The sequence below is a fragment of the Lagenorhynchus albirostris genome, chromosome 4 (genome assembly GCF_949774975.1).
Source record: "Lagenorhynchus albirostris chromosome 4, mLagAlb1.1, whole genome shotgun sequence".
NCBI classification, from domain to species: Eukaryota; Metazoa; Chordata; class Mammalia; order Artiodactyla; family Delphinidae; genus Lagenorhynchus; species Lagenorhynchus albirostris.
Window position 1 is genome coordinate 62,210,164 of NC_083098.1, and position 16,891 is coordinate 62,227,054.

At 33.7% G+C, this 16,891-nt stretch overlaps 1 protein-coding gene across 2 annotated transcripts in view; it reads left to right on the plus strand.

The window, feature by feature from the left end:
- LOC132519314 (UDP-glucuronosyltransferase 2C1-like) overlaps window positions 1-11,901 on the plus strand; it is a 34,406-nt gene extending 22,505 nt beyond the window's left edge. For both annotated transcript variants that reach the window (XM_060147253.1, XM_060147254.1), the window contains exons 4-6: window positions 3,626-3,713; window positions 5,058-5,277; window positions 11,622-11,901. In XM_060147253.1, the coding sequence (XP_060003236.1) occupies window positions 3,626-3,713; window positions 5,058-5,277; window positions 11,622-11,901 (588 nt within the window). The remainder of the gene's footprint in view (window positions 1-3,625; window positions 3,714-5,057; window positions 5,278-11,621) is intronic.
- The last annotated feature ends 4,990 nt before the right edge of the window (window positions 11,902-16,891 follow it).

Genomic DNA, 16,891 nt, shown 5'->3' on the forward strand with positions numbered 1-16,891 from the left:
AGAAACAAACAAACTCACAGAAAAACAGATCAGATTTGTGGTTATCAGAGTCAGGGGATTGGGGAAGGGACAATTGGAAGAAGGTGGTTAAAAGGTTCAAACTTCCAGTTATAAGATAAATAAGTACTAGGGATGCAATAGACATCATAAATTTAGGTAACACTGCTGTACTTTATATGTGAAAATTGCTAAGAGAGTAAATCCTAAGAGTTTTCATGTCAAGAAACTTTTTTTTAAATTTCTTTAATGTTATACCTGCTGTGAGAATCATTTCATAGTGTATGTGAGTAGAATCATAATGCTGTACACATTATACTTACACAGTGCTGTATGTCAATTATATCTCATAAAACTGGAAGATAAAAGAGGATATTATGAAAAGTTGCACAACAAAAATTAGACAATCTAGAAGAAGTGGATAAATGCTTTGAAAAACTCTATTTACTTACACTGACTAAAAAAGAAACAGATTACTTCAACAGACCTATATCAAATTAAGAGACTGAATTAGTAATCAAAGACCTGCCAAAAAGGAAAAATCAGGGTCAGATAACATCAATGGTAAATTCTACCAAATGTTTAAGGAATTGAATAATTAAGGTAATCCTTTTCAAATATGCAAAAAATGTGGAAAGAAGGAAACAATAAATTACTCTATGAGGCCAGATGTTCCCTGTTACAAAAGCCAGATAAAGACATCACACAAGAATAAAATTACGGACCATGATCATCTCTAAATATAGATATTAAAATACTCAAGAAAATATTTGCAGATCAGATCCGCTAGAATGTTGAAAACAGTATTCACCGTAGTAAAATAGTATTTATGCTATTTATGCAAAGTAAATAAATATTACATTCATTGAATTACCAAAAGTAAATCAATCAATGTAATACATTACATGATTATAATGAAGGGGAAATAAAAACACTATCAAATGACCATTTCAACTTACACAGAAAAGGAAGTTGAGAAAATCCAACATTCTCTGATGATAAAAACTCTCAAGAAACTAGGAATAGAGGGAAAAGCCCTCAAAATGATACAGGGTATTTCTGAAAAACCCACAGCTAATATCATACTCAATGGTGGAAACTAAGATCAGGAACAATACAAGGATGTATTGTTTCACTGCTGTTATATAACCTTATACTAGAAGTTTTAGCATGGGAATTATACAGGAAAAAGAAATGAAAGGCATCCAAATTGGAAAGAGAGAGGTAAAACAATGTGTATTTGCAGATGACATGATCTTATGCATAGAAAATCTCAAGAATTCAGAAAAAGCTACTAGAACTAATTACCAAACTTAACAAAAGTGCAGAATACAAGATTAACATACAAAAATCAGTTTTGTTTATATAAATGTCAGTGAACACACTGAACATGAAATTTTTTAAATTCCATTTACAAAAACAACAAAACAAATACTTAAGAATGAACCTAATTAAGGAAGTAAAATATTTGCTGCTGAAAACCACAAAACATTATTGCTGCAAGAAATTAAAGAATACCTAAATACTTGGAAAGTCATCCCATGTTCATAGATAGGAAAGCTTAACATGGTTAAGAAGTCATTACTATCCAAAGCAATCTACAGATTAATGCAATGCCTATCAAAACTCTAACAGCCTTTTTTATAGAAATGAGTAATCCAATCCTCAACCTCATATGGAACTATAAGAACTACAATCAGACAAAAAAATCTTGAAAAACAACAAAGTTAAAGGAGTCACATTTATAAACATTGAAATTAGAAATATGCTATAATACCTACAGTAAATTAACACTGTTGTACTGGAAGAAGGACAGGCATATAACCCAATGGAACAGAAGAAAATGCAGAAATTAATCCTCATATATATGGTCAATTGATTTTCAACAAGAGTGCAAGACCATTCAATTGGGGGAAAGGACAGTCTCTTCTCAACAAATAATGCTGATAAAATCTTGATATCCACATGCAAAAGATTGAAGTTGGATCCTTACACTACACCATATGCAAAAGTTAACTGAAAATGGATCAGAGACAAACTTTAGCAGTAAAACTGTAACACTTTCCCAAGAAAATTCTCAGGGAAAACTTTATCACATTGGATTATGTCAGGATTTCATAGATATAACACCAAAGCATAAGCAAAAAAAGTAAAAAAATAAATAAATAAATTGGACTACATCAAATGCAGAACTTTTGTGCATCAAAAGATACTATCAAGAAAGTAAAATACAATGTACAGATTGGGAGAAAATCTTTGCAAATCATATCGCTGACAAGGAATTAACATGCACAATATATAAAGAACTCCTACAGCTCAACAACAGCAACAAAAACCCAATTGAAAAAGGGGAAAGTACTTGAATAGACATTTTTCCAAAGAAGGTATACAAGTGGTCAAAAAGTATATGAAAAGATGCTCAACATCGTTAATCATTAGGGAAATGCAAATCAAAGAACAAAGAGATACCACTTCACATAGGACAGCTATTATTAAAAAAAAAAAACAAGTGTTAATGGAGAAATGAGACCTCCTGCATTGCTAGTAGGAGAGCAAAATCATGAATCTTCTCTGGAAAACATTTTTGTCGTTCCTCAGAAAATTAAACACGGAGCTATCATATAACCCAATAATTCTAATCCTGGCTATATAGCCAAAAGAATTGCAATCAGGGGCTCAAACAAATACTTGTACACCAATGTTCACAGCAACATTATTCACAATAGTAAATGAGTGGATAAAGAAAATGTGATATACACACAAAACAGAATATTATTCAGCCTTAAAAAGAAAGGAAATTCTGGCATGGTACAACATGCATGACCTTGAAAACAATGCTAAGTGAAATAATGTTAAGTGGGAAAAGGGCAAATACTGTATGATTCCACTTATATCACATGTCTAGAGTAGTCAAATTCAAAGAGACATGAAGTAGAATGTACTTTACCAGGGGCTAGGGAGTGGAGGAAATAGGGAGTTAGTTATTGCTTAATGGTACAGGGTCTATGTTAGGGAAGGTGAAAATATCTGGGGTATAGATAGTGCTTATGGTTACAAACATTATAGATGTATTTAATGCCACCAAATTCTATACTTACAATACTTTAAAATGATAAATATCATTATGTATATTTTACTATAATTTAAAAAGGCAATGCTTGATTCTATATTAATGTGTGTGTGTGTGTATATATATATATATATATATACACACACACACACATACATATATATATATAACAAAGGTCAAAGCACTAACAGTTTCTTAGTGAGGTAAATAACATCTCTCCCCTTTGCCTCTGAAAACTGTTTCAAAAATCCTCTTTACCAGAATGGCTTAGTAACACCACTATGTAATTGTTTCAGGTACAGGTTATCTTTTTTCTTCATCTCCTAAGTAAGAATTAACCTGATGATGATAGCCTATCGATTAGGATTATTGCAAGCATTTGTAAACATGGTTATAGCATCAATGGTTTAAAAACATTCATTACTTAATCACTTCAGGCCTCAGTTTGCTTGTGTATTACCTGGAGGCACCGAACCAGATTAATTCTCAGTCAGTTGCTTCCTTCTGATAGGATGTGATTCTAAAAATTTTCTAGAGTAAAGGCATTTATCTTAACAGGTCCTATGGAGATACACAGGAAAGAAACCAGAAACTTTAGGAGCCAATACCCGACTATATGAGTGGATTCCACAGAATGATCTTCTTGGTAAGACCAAAGAGAAGCAAAATTAAATGGAAGTGAATGAGGGATAATCTGAATGATTACTCAATAACAAATAAATCCAACAAATTTCTATTCAAAATAAGGAATAAACAACAACAACAAAAAACCCTTGATGTCTTCTTCACATTTCTTGTGGAGCTTGTTAAAGAAAAAATTATAAACGGCACTTGATAAAGACTGTAAGGCACACATTATTCAAAACCATCATGATACATATAGCTACTACTGCAATAGACTTCTACAGTAAGTCAGAGAGATTGGGCTCAACTCTGAGTGCAAAATGGAAAAGTGGGAAATTTGTAGGCAAAGTTCAGAGTAGGGGGTGTCACTGGATGGCAGATTACTAAGGAAACCTCAGGGCCAAGTGGGTACCCTGGCAAAACTGCCTGAATCAGATTCTTGCTGAAGGCAAACATCACTTGGGGGATGGTGAAGTATGAAGCAACAGCTACATAGGGTGATCAGATATCAGGTTGGAAGAGTCTCGCTAAACTGACTTAGTAGGATGCTTGCTAAAATTGGGCAATGCAGAGATAAACAAATAAACCCCCAAATCAGGGCCTAGTTGAGAAGAGAGTTCAGAGGAGTTTGACTAGACTTTGGTCAAGGATAGAATCTTTGTTAAGTTCTAACATAAATATGGAATTTATAATTCTCGCATTTATGATACAATCTCTCCCTCCTCAGAATCAGAGTCAAGGAAAGTACCTTTAGATCAGGCTCTCATTAACTTCTGTATACAATATTTCAGCATCATCCTGACTCTGTATCCATTTTCTCCCACCTCTCTTCTCTTTTTCTCACTATAACTATTTGAAAAAAATCTGATAAACCATTTCACCAACTATAATGTTATAAATGGTTCCATATTACTCAAAATAAAGGGCAAATTCCATTTTCCTAAACAGAAACCTCATGATCTTGCCCTCATCTATCTTTCTAGCCATTCTCACATTGAAACCCTGCATATATTACCCCCCTTCCCCAACCACAGAAGCATTTTTTTCTTAAATCCCTCAGTCCTGTTTACTAAAGAAGTCTCACCCCAAAAACTTGTCCAAAGGCAAGTATTTTTCATCATTTAACTCTGTGCAAACCTTTCACAGGCTTATGGGATCACTTAATTCCTGGAATCACTAGTTGCTGCTTAGCATGGAATAATCAATTGCTGCTTTCTTTAGAGTTTATAGGCATTTACATATGGCCTCATGGCACAGAATTATATAGAAGATGCTTCATAATTGAATTATTTATACAAGTGTCATGATTTTCTGTTTCTGAAACTCTTACAACATAGAAAAATGATATATATTTTTTTCTTTTTAGGTCATCCCAAAACCAGAGCTTTTATTACTCACTGTGGAACCAATGGGATCTATGAAGCTATTTACCATGGGATCCCTATGGTGGGAATTCCTCTGTTTGGTGATCAGCATGATAATATTGCTCGTATAAAAGCCAAAGGGGCAGCTGTTGAAGTAGACTTGCAAAGAATGACAAGTTCCGATCTGCTTAACACTTTGAAAGCAGTTATTAACAACCCTTCGTGAGTATAGAATATATTCTTTTCTGAGAAGCATCAGTATTTTAAAAGGAGTAAATTGTTTTATTCTACTAAATTGATTACTTTTACATAATCACCAGGGGCTGGCTAACATTAAATAATGATTGGCTTATACCTTTCAAATTTTATGAATGCATTTAGATTCACCTGGGCAATAGATTACTGGGCAACAACGTACAATCTCAAAGAAATACTAAATTTGTTTAAATAAACTAAGCTATTACTAAATATTATTATTTTTATTAATAGTGTTTGTTGTTTATTTCTTAAAAATTGCAGATATTACCATTATAAAGAATTCAGGCAATATGACAAAAACATAAGGAGATAAAAATGAAAACCCACTTAACTCTCCTCATGTAGCTATAACCAATTACCAGTAGAAATATTACCTCAGCTATTTCCTTGTGCTAATTAATAAATAGAAAAGAAAAATAATCCTATAAAAATGGGATCATGTTACTTTTTAATTAAAAATATTTCAAGAGAAAGTCAATGAAGTAAAATTGAGAGCTCCAAGTGGAGACATAGAAGACCCCAGCCTCCCTGTCCCCTGAAAAAGATCAACAATTAGACACTATCCATGAATAAAAATATCTCTGGGAGAGCTCTAAAGTTCACTTAAGAAATTTTAGCAACAATGTGGAACAAAAAAACTCTGAGAATAATCACACAAGAACAGTGAAGACAGCTTATTTATGCCTGCATCATCCCATCCCCAGGCCAGCATTGCTCAGCACCAACAGAGAAATTCTCAGCTAGAAAGAGTTCCTCACCAGGAAGGGAAGAGTGAACTGAGTGACCAGCTTCTAAAGCCTTTTGGGGCACAGAAGTAGAAAAACCAATCCTAAATTTGTATGAAGCCACAAAATATCTCAAATAGCCAAAGAAGTCCTGAGAAAGAAGAATGAAGCTGAAGGCATCCCACTTCCTACTTCAAACTATACTGCAAAGCTATAGTAAATTTAAAAGTATGGTATTGGCATAAAAATAGACACATAGACCAAAGGACAGGATTGAGAGCACTGAAACAAACCTTCAAATACAAAGTTGAATAATATTTGAAAAAAGAGCCAAGAATAATCAATAGGAAAATGGTTGTCTCTTCATTAAATGGTACTGGGGTAAATTGATAATCATATGCAGGAGAATGAAATTTGGAACTCTATGTTCCATCACTTAGAATCATTGACTAGAAATGGATTAAATAGTAAAACATAACCTGAAACCATGAAACTCCCAGAAGAAAACAAAGGGGAAAAATTCCTTGACAAGGGTTTTGCCAACAATATTTTAGGTATGACACCAACAACACAAGGAACAAATGCAAAAATCAACAAGTGGGACTACATCAAACTTAAAAGCTTCTGCACAGCAAAATAGATGATCCACAAAATGAAAGGCAACTGGCAAAATGGAAGAAAATACTTGCAAAGTACATATCTGATAAGAGGTTAATATACAAAACATATAAAGAACTCTTATAAAGCAGAGTTACTGAATAGATACTTGTCCAAAGAAGACACACAAATGGCTAACACGTACATGAAAAGCAGTTTGATGTCACTAAGCATCAGGAAATGCAAATCCAAACCTTAATAAGGTATCACCTCACACCTGGTAGAATGGCCACCATCAAAAGACAAGGTATATTGTCTTTTCATCTTGTTTATTGTTTCCTTTGCTGTGCAAAAGCTTTTAAGTTTCATTAGGTCCCATTTGTTTATTTTTGTTTTTATTTTCATTACTCTAGGAGGTGGGTCAAAAAAGATATTGCTGCAGTTTATGTCAAGGAGTTCCTACGTTTTCCTCTAAGACTTTTATAGTGTCTGGTCTTACATTTGAGTGTCTGGTCTTTAATCCACTTGAAGTTTATTTTTGTGTATGGTGTTAGGTAGTGTTCTAATTTCATTCTTTGACATGTAGCTGTCCAGTTTTCCCAGCACCACTTATTGAAGAGACTGTCTTTTCTCCATTGTATGTTCTTGCCTCCTTTGTCGTAAATTAGGTGACCATATGTGCATGGGTCTATCTCTGGGCTTTCTATCCTGTACCATTGACCTATATTTCTGTTTTTGTGCCAGTACCATACTGTCTTGATTACTGTAGCTTTGTAGTATAGTTGGAAGTCTGGAAGCCTGATTCCTCCAGCTCCGTTTTTCTTTCTGAAAATTGCTTTGGCTGTTTGGGGTCTTTTGTGTTTCCATACAAATTGTAAAAATTTTTGTTCTAATTCTGTGAAGAATGCCATTAGTTTGATAAGGATTGCATTGAATCTGTAGATTGCTTTGGGTAATATAGTCATTTTCACAATATTGATTCTTCCAATCCAAGAACATGGTATATTTCTCCATCTGTTTATGTCATCTTTGATTTCTTTCATCGGAGTTTTATAGTTTTCTGAGTACAAGTCTTTCACCTCCTTAGGTAGGTTTATTCCTAGGTATTTTATTCTTTTTGTTGCAATGGTAAATGGGATTGTTTCCTTAATTTCTCTTTCTGATTTTTCGTTGTTAGAATATAGGAATGCCAGAGGTTTCTGTGCATTAATTTTGTATCCTGCAACCTTACCAAATTCATTGATTAATTCTAGTAGTTTTCTGGTGGCATCTATAGGATTTTCTATATATAGTATCATGTCATATGCAAACAGTGACAGTTTTACTTCTTCTTTTCCAATTTGTATTCTTCTTATGTCTTTTTCTTCTCTGATTTCTGTGGCTAGGACCTCCAAAACTATGCTGAATAAGAGTGGCAAGAGTGGACATCCTTGTCTTGTTCCTGATCTTAGAGGAAACGCTTTCAGTTTTTCACCATTGAGTGTGATGTTTGCTGTGGGTTTGTCATACATGCCCTTTATTGTGTTGAGTAGGTTCTCTCTATGCCCATTTTCTGGAGAGTTTTTATCATAAATGGGTATTGAACAAAAGCTTTTTCTGCATCTATGGAGATGATCATATGGTTTTTATTCCTTAATTTGTTAATATGGTGTATCACATTGATTGATTTGCATATACTGATGAATCCTTGCATCCCTGGGATAAATCCCACTTGATCATGGTGTATGATCGTAAGGACAACCTTCAGAATGTGAGAAAATATTTGCAAATGAAGCAATGGACAAAGGATTAATCTCCAAAATGTACAAACAGCTCATCATGGAGCTCAATATCAAAAAAAAAAAACAAAAAAGAATCCAATTAAAAAATGGGCAGAAGACCTAAATAGACATTTCACCAAAGAAGACATACAGATTGCCAACAAACACATGAAAAGATGCTCGACATCACTAATTATTAGAGATAAAATCAAAACTACAATGAGGTATCACCTCACACTGGTCATAATGGCCATTATCAGAAAATCTAGAAACAATGAACGCTGGAAAGGGTGTGGTGAAAAGGGAACCCTCTTGCACTGTTGATGGGAATGTAAATTGATACAACCACTATGGAGAATAGTATGGAGATGCCTTTAAAAACTAAAAATAGAACTACTATATGACCCAGCAATGCCACTCCTGGGCATATACCCTGAGAAAACCATAATTCAAAAAGAGATATGTACCACAATATTCATTGCAGCACTATTTACAATAGCCAGGACATGGAAGCAACCTAAATGCCCATTGACAGATGAATGGATAAAGAAGATGTGGCACATATATACAATGGAATATTACTCAGCCATAAAAAAAATTGAGTTATATGTAGTGAGGTGGATGGACCTAGAATCTGTCACACAGAGTGAAATAAGTCAGAAAGAGAAAAACAAATACTGTATGCTAACGCATATATATGGAATTAAAAAAAATGGTACTGATGAACCTAGTGGCAGGGCAGGAATAAAGATGTAGACATAGAGAATGAACTTGAGGACACAGCGGGGGAGGGGGAAGCTGGGGTGAAGTTAGAGTAGCAGCGACATATATACACTACGAAATGTAAAATAATTAGCTAGTAGGAAACAGCAGCATAGCACAGGGAGATCAGCTTGGTGCTTTGCGATGACCTAGAGGGGTGGGATAGGGAGGGTGGGAGGGAGGCTCAAGAGGGAGGGGATATGGGGATATTTGTATGCATTTGGCTGATTCACTTTGTTGTACAAAAGAAAGTAACATAGATTGTGAAGCAATTATACTCCAGTAAAGATCTATTAAAAAAAAAAAAGACAAGTTATAACAAGTGTTGGTAAGGATATGAAGAATGGGGAACTCTAGTGCACTCTTGGTGGGAATGCAAATGGTGCAGTGACTATAAAAAAAGAAGTATGGAGGCTCCTCAAAAGATTAAAAATAGAACTACTACACTCTCCAGTAATCCTACTTCTGGGTATGTATCTAAAGGGAATAAAAACAGAATATGGAAGAGATATCTTCACTCCCATGTTCATTGCAGCCTTGTTCACAATAGCCAAATATAAAAACAACCTAAGTTTCTGTCAGTGGATGAAAGGATAAAGAATATGTGGCATATGTATATAAAGGAATATTATTCAGCAAAGAGAAAATAGGAAATCTTTCCATTTGTGATAATATGGCATCATGCTAAATGAAATACGTCAGAGAAGGAAAAATACTGTATGATAGCACTTATATTTGTATATAAAAAGTGAAACACACAGAAACAGATACTAGAGTGGTGGTTACCAGGAGCTAGGAGTTGGAGGAATGAAGAGATGTTATACAAAATTACAAACTTTCAGTAAATTGAAACTTACTTCAGTGAATAAATTGTGGGGAACTTTGAACAACATGAAGATTAGCTGTAATCATAGATAAATAAATTCCTAATGATGAATGATTATATTTATTATGTTATTCTTTCTCATAAAAATCAAATAAATATACTCTGTGAGGAAAAAACATTAAAATTAAAAGTATTGCCAGACTTTGGATAAATATTTCTTTAATATCAGATAAATTCTTACTAAAAATTTCATATAAATCTATGAAAAAATTTTGACAGTAGAGATTAGAATAATTATTTTGTAAATGTTTCCAATTTTGGTCAGTATAGAATGACTTTTACTTGAAGTCAATTCTCAACTTCCAGTCCATGTCTCTTAAACATCACATGTTAATTTCTGTCAGCTGCATTATCATTACAACATTATCAAAGCTTACAACATACACATCTTGTCCATGACCACATTTCCAACATTGTTTAGCATTAGTTTGGTGTTTATATGGACTTGATGTAATTCATGTTTTATTACAGTATTTTTATTCCTGAACGATTTTATTATTTTTTTATCTGACAAATATTTTGTTTCTGTGTCTTGGAGCTTTTGTTGTTGTTGTTTCCTTGTTTTCCTGAGATATATCCAGAGGTATTTACTCCTTAAATTCTTGTGTATTAAGAAAGGCCTGTAGTATTTTCTTTTTAACCAAAGAGCAACAGGACTTTGTATAATTTTTTTTTTTTAGCCACAATTATCTTCCTCAGAACTTTCTACATGCTGTTCCACTATTTTCTATAATTTAATGTTCTGTATTCTCCATCAATGGTGACTGCACTTCAGTGTGGGAGAATAACCTCCCTTCTTCATGTCCTTCACAAACCCAAGGAAATCCTTTTTCTAAGTCAGCCGTTCAAAAACTTAAACCAAAACCAGGGACTGGTCTTCTGTTCCTTGACTAAAATTAGAAGGGTTAGTGTTCTAGTTATTGCCATTTTTCCCTCTCATCACTGCACTTGCATCCCTCTGTTGCTTGAAGCAAAGTTTCCAGCATCTACTCAATCTCAGGCCCTACTTCTTGCCCATAGGGTCATATTAAGCTTTTTGTTTTCAATTGAAATATCAGGGCCATGAAGATCACAGACTGAAATCTTTCTTGCTACTGTTGAAGACTAGCTTCTTGTTAACACTAACACTCCAGACAGAACCTGGGGAAGGTTGAGGGGGAAGGGGAAGGGGTTCCTTTCTCACAGACCTACCCTTCAATGCTGCTTCCTGTCACTATCATGTTCCCAATACCATACTCAGCAAATGAGATCAAATTCTATATTCTCAACTCACATATTCTACATTCCTATTTCTGAACATTTAAAATTCTACTTCCAATTAGAAATTATTTTTCCCCTACCTCCAATCATTACTAAGACTATGAAACATCCAATGAATTCCAGCTGATAGACCACCTTATCTAGAAATATCTCGAGGAAACAAACTTTCATGTGCATTCTGTGCCCTTAGTGATATATTTATGAAATAATGTATTAATAATTATGTAATATACCTTTGATAATATATAAAAATTTTAGGTATTTCATGTCCTTAACAAATTTTTCAAGTGAGTATCTACATATTTATTCAATCCTTAGCTATAAAGAGAATGCTATGAAGTTATCAAGAATTCACCATGATCAGCCTATGAAGCCCCTGGACCGAGCAGTCTTCTGGATTGAGTTTATCATGCGCCACAAAGGAGCCAAACACCTTCGGCCAGCCATCCACAACCTCACCTGGTACCAGTACAATTCTTTGGATGTGATTGGGTTCCTGCTAGCATGCGTGGCAACTTTTATATTCCTGGTCACTAAATGTTGCCTGTTTTGTTACTGGAAGTTTGGTAAAACTGCAAAGAAGAAAAAGAAAGAGTAGTGGGGTTTTTTTTGTTTTTTTAACAGTTGGGCTGGAAACCTTGATAAACTCCATCTGAATTAATCCAGCCACTGATTTGAACAGATTCCTCTCCTACTCTCCTGGGTTCTTATCCATTCCTCAGCTTATCAGGTCAAAGATCAAAGACTCACCCCCAAAATGTGCCACATGATTTAGAATTAAGGTTTAAAATAATCTATTCTCTAAAAAGAGATGATAAACAAATAAACACATGGAAGTTGCTACCATTAAAGACTTAGTGTTTTACTTCATTCATTGCTTTCAGCTCAACAAATTGAGATGCTGCTTGAGGCCTTAGGAACATAATGATTAACAATTTTCAGTACTGATCATATTGAATATTTCCTAAATATCTAACATCATTTTGGGTCCAGCATGTAAGAATTATTACATATTATCTAAAGGAACTTTACAAGAAGTAGTGTAGAGCATACTCTCTCTAGTCAGAGTTTCCCTTCCAATCAGGAAGGTCAGGAGACTGTTAGGGTTTCTACTCTGCTATTAAGCACATTTTACACCATCACTTTCCTTTCATATGACACACTGGACTTTGTCTCTCTTAGAATACAAAACACTATTTTTGTCTTTGATTTGAAGATTCTCTTTCATTTGGATATTAATAATGATAGTACTTCATTTGTATTGTAACACTTTGTGGCTTCAGAAAACTAGCTAATTATCATATGTTAGCATGGTTAATAGTATGATGGAGCAAAAGTAAATGATTGGAATTTAATACCCACTTTTTAAAAGTAATTTAATTTTTTAAAAAATTCTTTCCTACATTAATTTTACTTAAAATAAACACATTTGGAAATAAGCAAACTTCTTAGACTACACTGCAGATTCTTTGGGGGAAAAATGCATTTCTCTGAAATACTATCTGCTGTGAGGATGATTTCTACATATAATCAGAAACTCGGTGAGTTTTCTCATTTCTTCCTTTTCTTTTACTCCATAACTTCCCCTGGTCTTCTCACAAACTGTATTGTGATCACTATACGAAGCACAAGTACTTAGGCTTCTTATTAACTAGTTGTCAGCCTGAAATCTGCAGTAAACATGAAGACAACATGTTGAATTTTAATAGAAAGTTCTCAAAAAAAAAAAGAATATTCCCTCTCATTCTTCTGTAACCATACAGGGTCAATTTTGGGGAGTTCTGACAGTGATTTTATTTTGAAATTCTGCCAAATTCTCCATTTAAAAAAAAGTCTCTTTCTTTCATTTCCAAAAAGTCTATCTTCAGTATGCTTGCCAATAATTTGCCCATGAGGTCAAAAAATTATTCAATATAATACATATCAACCAAGTTCAGTAATAATTTACTATGGACTTTGATATTTATAACCCAAGCAAAATAGACTGAAAGTTACTATCATAGAACAAACATAAGTCTATCAAATATAAAATTATTTTAGAAAATAATATAAAATTATCTTAGGACAAATGAAAATTATTTGGGCATTTATCTGTTTTTTTTAAACAGGAATAGTGGCACAAATAAGTACAATGTAAATATAAATTTATTCTTAAATGGAAAATTAACTATAAAGAAATATAGCAGAAAAAATGTATTTTCTTAATTTTATGAGATTTGAAATAAATAATTATTATACTTTAAGGTATAAAGTTTCAAAAATGTAAGCACTAATGCTGTTTGTTTTAAGATCTAATTCATGTAATCAAAACAATAACTTACCATACTTCTAAATCATTTATTCTGGCAATAAGGTAATGTCCTTTCCTATAATAATCTTTAAAATCATAGTTTAATCTTAATGTCAAGATATCTCTTTACTTTTTCATTCTTATAAAATGATTTAATATAAGGGAGTTTAAACTCAAGATTTGGATACGTTGTTAGCAATTTCTGTTTATTAAAAAAAACTACTCCTAAAAATAAATGAATATATTCTATTTATAGAGACCAAAGCTTTTCTTAAACACAAATATTTACCTATTTATATTATCTATGCATCATTATATTAACTAAATTAACAATCTGGTAATAATTTTAGGTATGCAGAGGTTAAACCTTTCTAATATGCTACATTTTTCCAGTTTAAGTTTCAATAAGAAGATTTTTCCTGGAGTTTGATGACCTCTGGCTTTCCTAGTCAGTTAAAACAATATGATTTAAAATACTCTATTTGTAAACTACATATAATCTATATTATATAATCTATATGTTAGGAAATCCTGCTCAAATATCTTCTGTGTCATGACTTATTTGAAAATGATAATAGGTGTATGCAGGTATTTTGTACATGTGCACATGCATATATGTGTGAACACAAAGTGAAGCTCTATCTGTTATAAATAAAAAGTGATTCATATGGTTGTATGTCTTGATTGTCAAACTTGCTTCCTTTTTCTGATGAGGAGTGTTTGTTACTGTAATGTTCTACATATTTTACCAAAAACAATGATTAACCTACAGCCTCAGGCCTACCATACTCCCCAAATTTATGGGACTATCAATGGTGATATTTCAAACGGCAATACAGTTGGGACTTTTGAGTCTGCTGCCTATGGAACAAGGAACTATCAGTTCAGCAATGCACATTGAATCACTACCTACCCTTGGCTTCTCAATGTCATTTCCTCTGCAGGTTCTTTGCTTATGAATCCCACTCCAAATCTACCATTGTTCTAGATTCTGGCTCTAATGTCTCACTCTCAATTCCTCCATTAATTTCCCACAGAGATGACCTTTTTATATCTTCAGATGTAAACCACTCCTATATGATATCAGAAGTCAACATGACACCATGAAATGCAGGCACCTGTTTTTCACCTTTGTCAGGTGGTAAAATCATGATTCTTCTACAGAGGGAAAGCTCCCCACATCGTGGATCATTTGCCCTGGTTAACATGCTTCATTTTAGATCCTGTCTCCTTTCCAGGACTCCTAGACATAAAATCTCATCATGCAGTTAGCAATAGTGATGATCCTAAAACTCATGGAGAGTTTGGAACAAATTAGACCTTTCTTCCTTTATTGATATAAAACTGCTATTTCATCATGCTCACTGAGAATGAAGAAATGCCCCAAGGTCGATATAAATGGTTAAATGAGAAATTGATTTCTAAAGATTATAATTTCTTCCATGCTAAGTATGGAAGTGCAGCATAAAGAATTTGCATCACTCACATGTGTCTCAATTTGGTCTCCAGTTGCACCTAGTCAGCCACCAGAGAATAAACAGGTTACACATGGGAAGGTGAATTTCCTTTTGGGGTGTAAAGAAAGGCAAGCAGAGAAACCCCAGTGGCTTAAGAGCCCTCCCTAATGATGCAGATCTCACCAGGAATCAACAAGTCTTCCCTTCCATAGCGAAAAGACTCATCCTCCTATGTATATTTTATAGAATAAAGGTTATTGCAGGACTAAATTCCTGGTTAATCCATGATCAGTAAGGTGAGTGATGAATGAGATGCACTAAGTGAAATGATGTCTTTCACCTCCATCTCCATGTCATTTATATATTTCTTCCTAGGTAAGCTGGAACTTCCTGAAATGTATTGATTGTTGCAATTTAATATAAACAAAAGGTTGCTTGATAACTGCCTGGAAAGAACAAGTCCATGAAGAAGTATAGCATGATTTAATCTATCAAATGTTTTCCCATATCTAAATTTGTGTCTCTGGTTTCAAGAAAAAATATAAGTATTGGAAAAACTGAAAAATATTACTAAGCAAGGAGGAATGGGTAAAAGAGAGATTCAACAGCAAAAAGCTAAAAATTAGCACTTTTATATATTATAGCTTGGTCAAAATATCTCCTTTGTCAGCTTCTATCCATAGACTAAATCAACAATGCTGTGATGGGTGCCTGTTCAAGGAATGACATAAAAAATCTGGAGAGTTAGGCTGGAGAACTGACTTGGTTGTAAAAGCATATTGGCAGTAATAGTAGAATCAGAAAATAGATACTTGATAATAATAATTCTAATGTTAATCCCCAAAGCTTTAGTTTTCCTTAGCAAATGAATTTTAATCCATTGAGAAGAAAGGAGTAATAACAATGCCCAGAGACAACTCATCCATAACTAAGCAATTTTCCTTCCTAATAGAGAAATAGCACAGATACAGTAATAGAAAAATTTGATCTGGAGAAGAGATATCAGAGATATCATTCTGAAAGCTGCAGGAACATCAGGTGTGAGCCCTTAGAAATGTTTGATTTGTAAGGCAAACAAACATAAAGTTTACATAAATTAGTCATACTTTCTTATGCTTAAAGTAGATTTTTTACTAAAACCATGTTCGAAAGATGTAGTTCCTCATGAGTTTATTTATATTTAATGAAGTTTCTTACTGCAGTATAATATAAATGGTTATGTTTTCTTTGTAACTCCTCCTGTCAAGAGGTGAAGCTACTTCTCCAGCCTTGAGTTTGGTCCTGCCTCATGACCCGTTTTAAAACCCAATAGAAGGTAGCAGTGTTTGTGATATATCATGTATTTGATAAATATGGAAAAAGCAGAAAATATGAGGAAAATGAAGGTACATGTTTGTTTCTGCAGAATTAGTGCTTTGGAAAATATGATAGAATGAGAACTTTAGACCATCGTATTAAGACTAAGTGAGAAAAAAAAAAAAAAAGACTAAGTGAGAAATCCAGAGGAGCCTCCTTGTCAGAATATAAAGCAATTCTCATCTCTTGCAGAAGGCAAAAGAAAAAGAAAAATCAGTTTTATTTTAAAATAAAACATTTCCAGTTCTTCTTAAATTCCCAACGTAGTTTTAACTTTTTTGAAGAGCAGGACCCTGGTTGAGAAAGAAAAGAATGCCAAGACATCAGAGAAATAGTTAATGTATGTGAAAATCTTGAATTCCTAGATTCCCCTGAGCCCACTCCTCTCTGTGAAGGGGTAGCACTTCTCCATTGTTTGAGGATGATATAGGGTCCTCTACCCTACAGAACATCTTATGTCCCTCTCAGTATCTGCTCTTATCTCC